This window comes from Galeopterus variegatus, unplaced genomic scaffold (assembly GCF_000696425.1).
Source record: "Galeopterus variegatus unplaced genomic scaffold, G_variegatus-3.0.2 Scaffold173, whole genome shotgun sequence".
NCBI classification, from domain to species: Eukaryota; Metazoa; Chordata; class Mammalia; order Dermoptera; family Cynocephalidae; genus Galeopterus; species Galeopterus variegatus.
In genome coordinates, this window is record NW_007726284.1 from 416,915 (window position 1) to 417,768 (window position 854).

General features: G+C 63.7%; 1 protein-coding gene across 6 annotated transcripts in view; it reads right to left on the minus strand.

Annotated features, from left to right (window-relative positions):
• The window catches only part of NFIA (nuclear factor I/A), a 367,279-nt gene extending 366,425 nt beyond the window's left edge, over positions 1 to 854 (minus strand). For 3 of the 6 annotated variants that reach the window (XM_008563315.1, XM_008563321.1, XM_008563305.1), the window contains exon 1: positions 527 to 633. In XM_008563315.1, the coding sequence (XP_008561537.1) occupies positions 527 to 553 (27 nt within the window). In that variant the 5' untranslated portion in view covers positions 554 to 633. Of the gene's footprint in view, positions 1 to 526 lie in introns of all 6 variants that reach the window. The other 3 variants (XM_008563311.1, XM_008563327.1, XM_008563335.1) reach the window with 3 other exon arrangements.

Genomic DNA, 854 nt, shown 5'->3' on the forward strand with positions numbered 1-854 from the left:
TAGGGCGCAGGCCCCCGAGGGCTCCCGGCACACGGGGGCTGCGGCTGCCCCGGGCGTGTGGGGTGCGCGGCGGACTCCGTGGGCGGCCCCTCCCCGGGCGCCGCGGAACTACAGGAACCCTGCCCTCCGCAGCAGAAACGCTGAGTCCAGATTTCAGCGTGTCATGGGCTGCAACCCCGCCGAAACACGTGCGGGGCGTCCGAAAACGCCGCCGTTCCGCAGTCCGTCGCCCCGATATTAATTAACGCATTAATAAGAGGGCGCCATTAGCCATGTGCCCACACAAATGGCCGTGCAAGAGGAATGCACCCGCATGGAAACAAAGTTACTTTCTTAAAGCAGTATTTCTCCCCCCCCACGGGCACACGCGCGCACACACAGAGAAACACGCGTAGACACGGGCACACACCGAGACACATGCCCGGGGCCCAGCCCGCGCGACAGTCCCCGGTGCCCCCTGCCCAGCCGCAGACCTGCCCCCGCCACCCCGACCCCCTCACCCCTCCGCATCCCAACAGCTGCTTACCTGGGTGAGACAGAGCGGAGAATACATAACTGCCGGGCGGTGGGGTGTGCGTGTGCGTCTGGGTGTGCGGTTTGGAGGTGTGCGTGAGTGTGGGTGAGAGAGGAGGGGGGGGAGAGAGAGAGAGAAGGGGGGAGAAAAAAAATCAAGCCTGCTTCTTGCGTTCACATTTCCAACTCGGCTCAACTGCAGCCAGCCAGCGCTATTGCCGCTCCATGAGCTGAACTTTAACCCCGCCTAGAGTTTCCCTACACTCCACTATACATGTCTACTGTACGCGGGCGTTAAAGGCATAGCGCACCCTTTCCCGCTCCCGCGCCGGCCCGGCCGG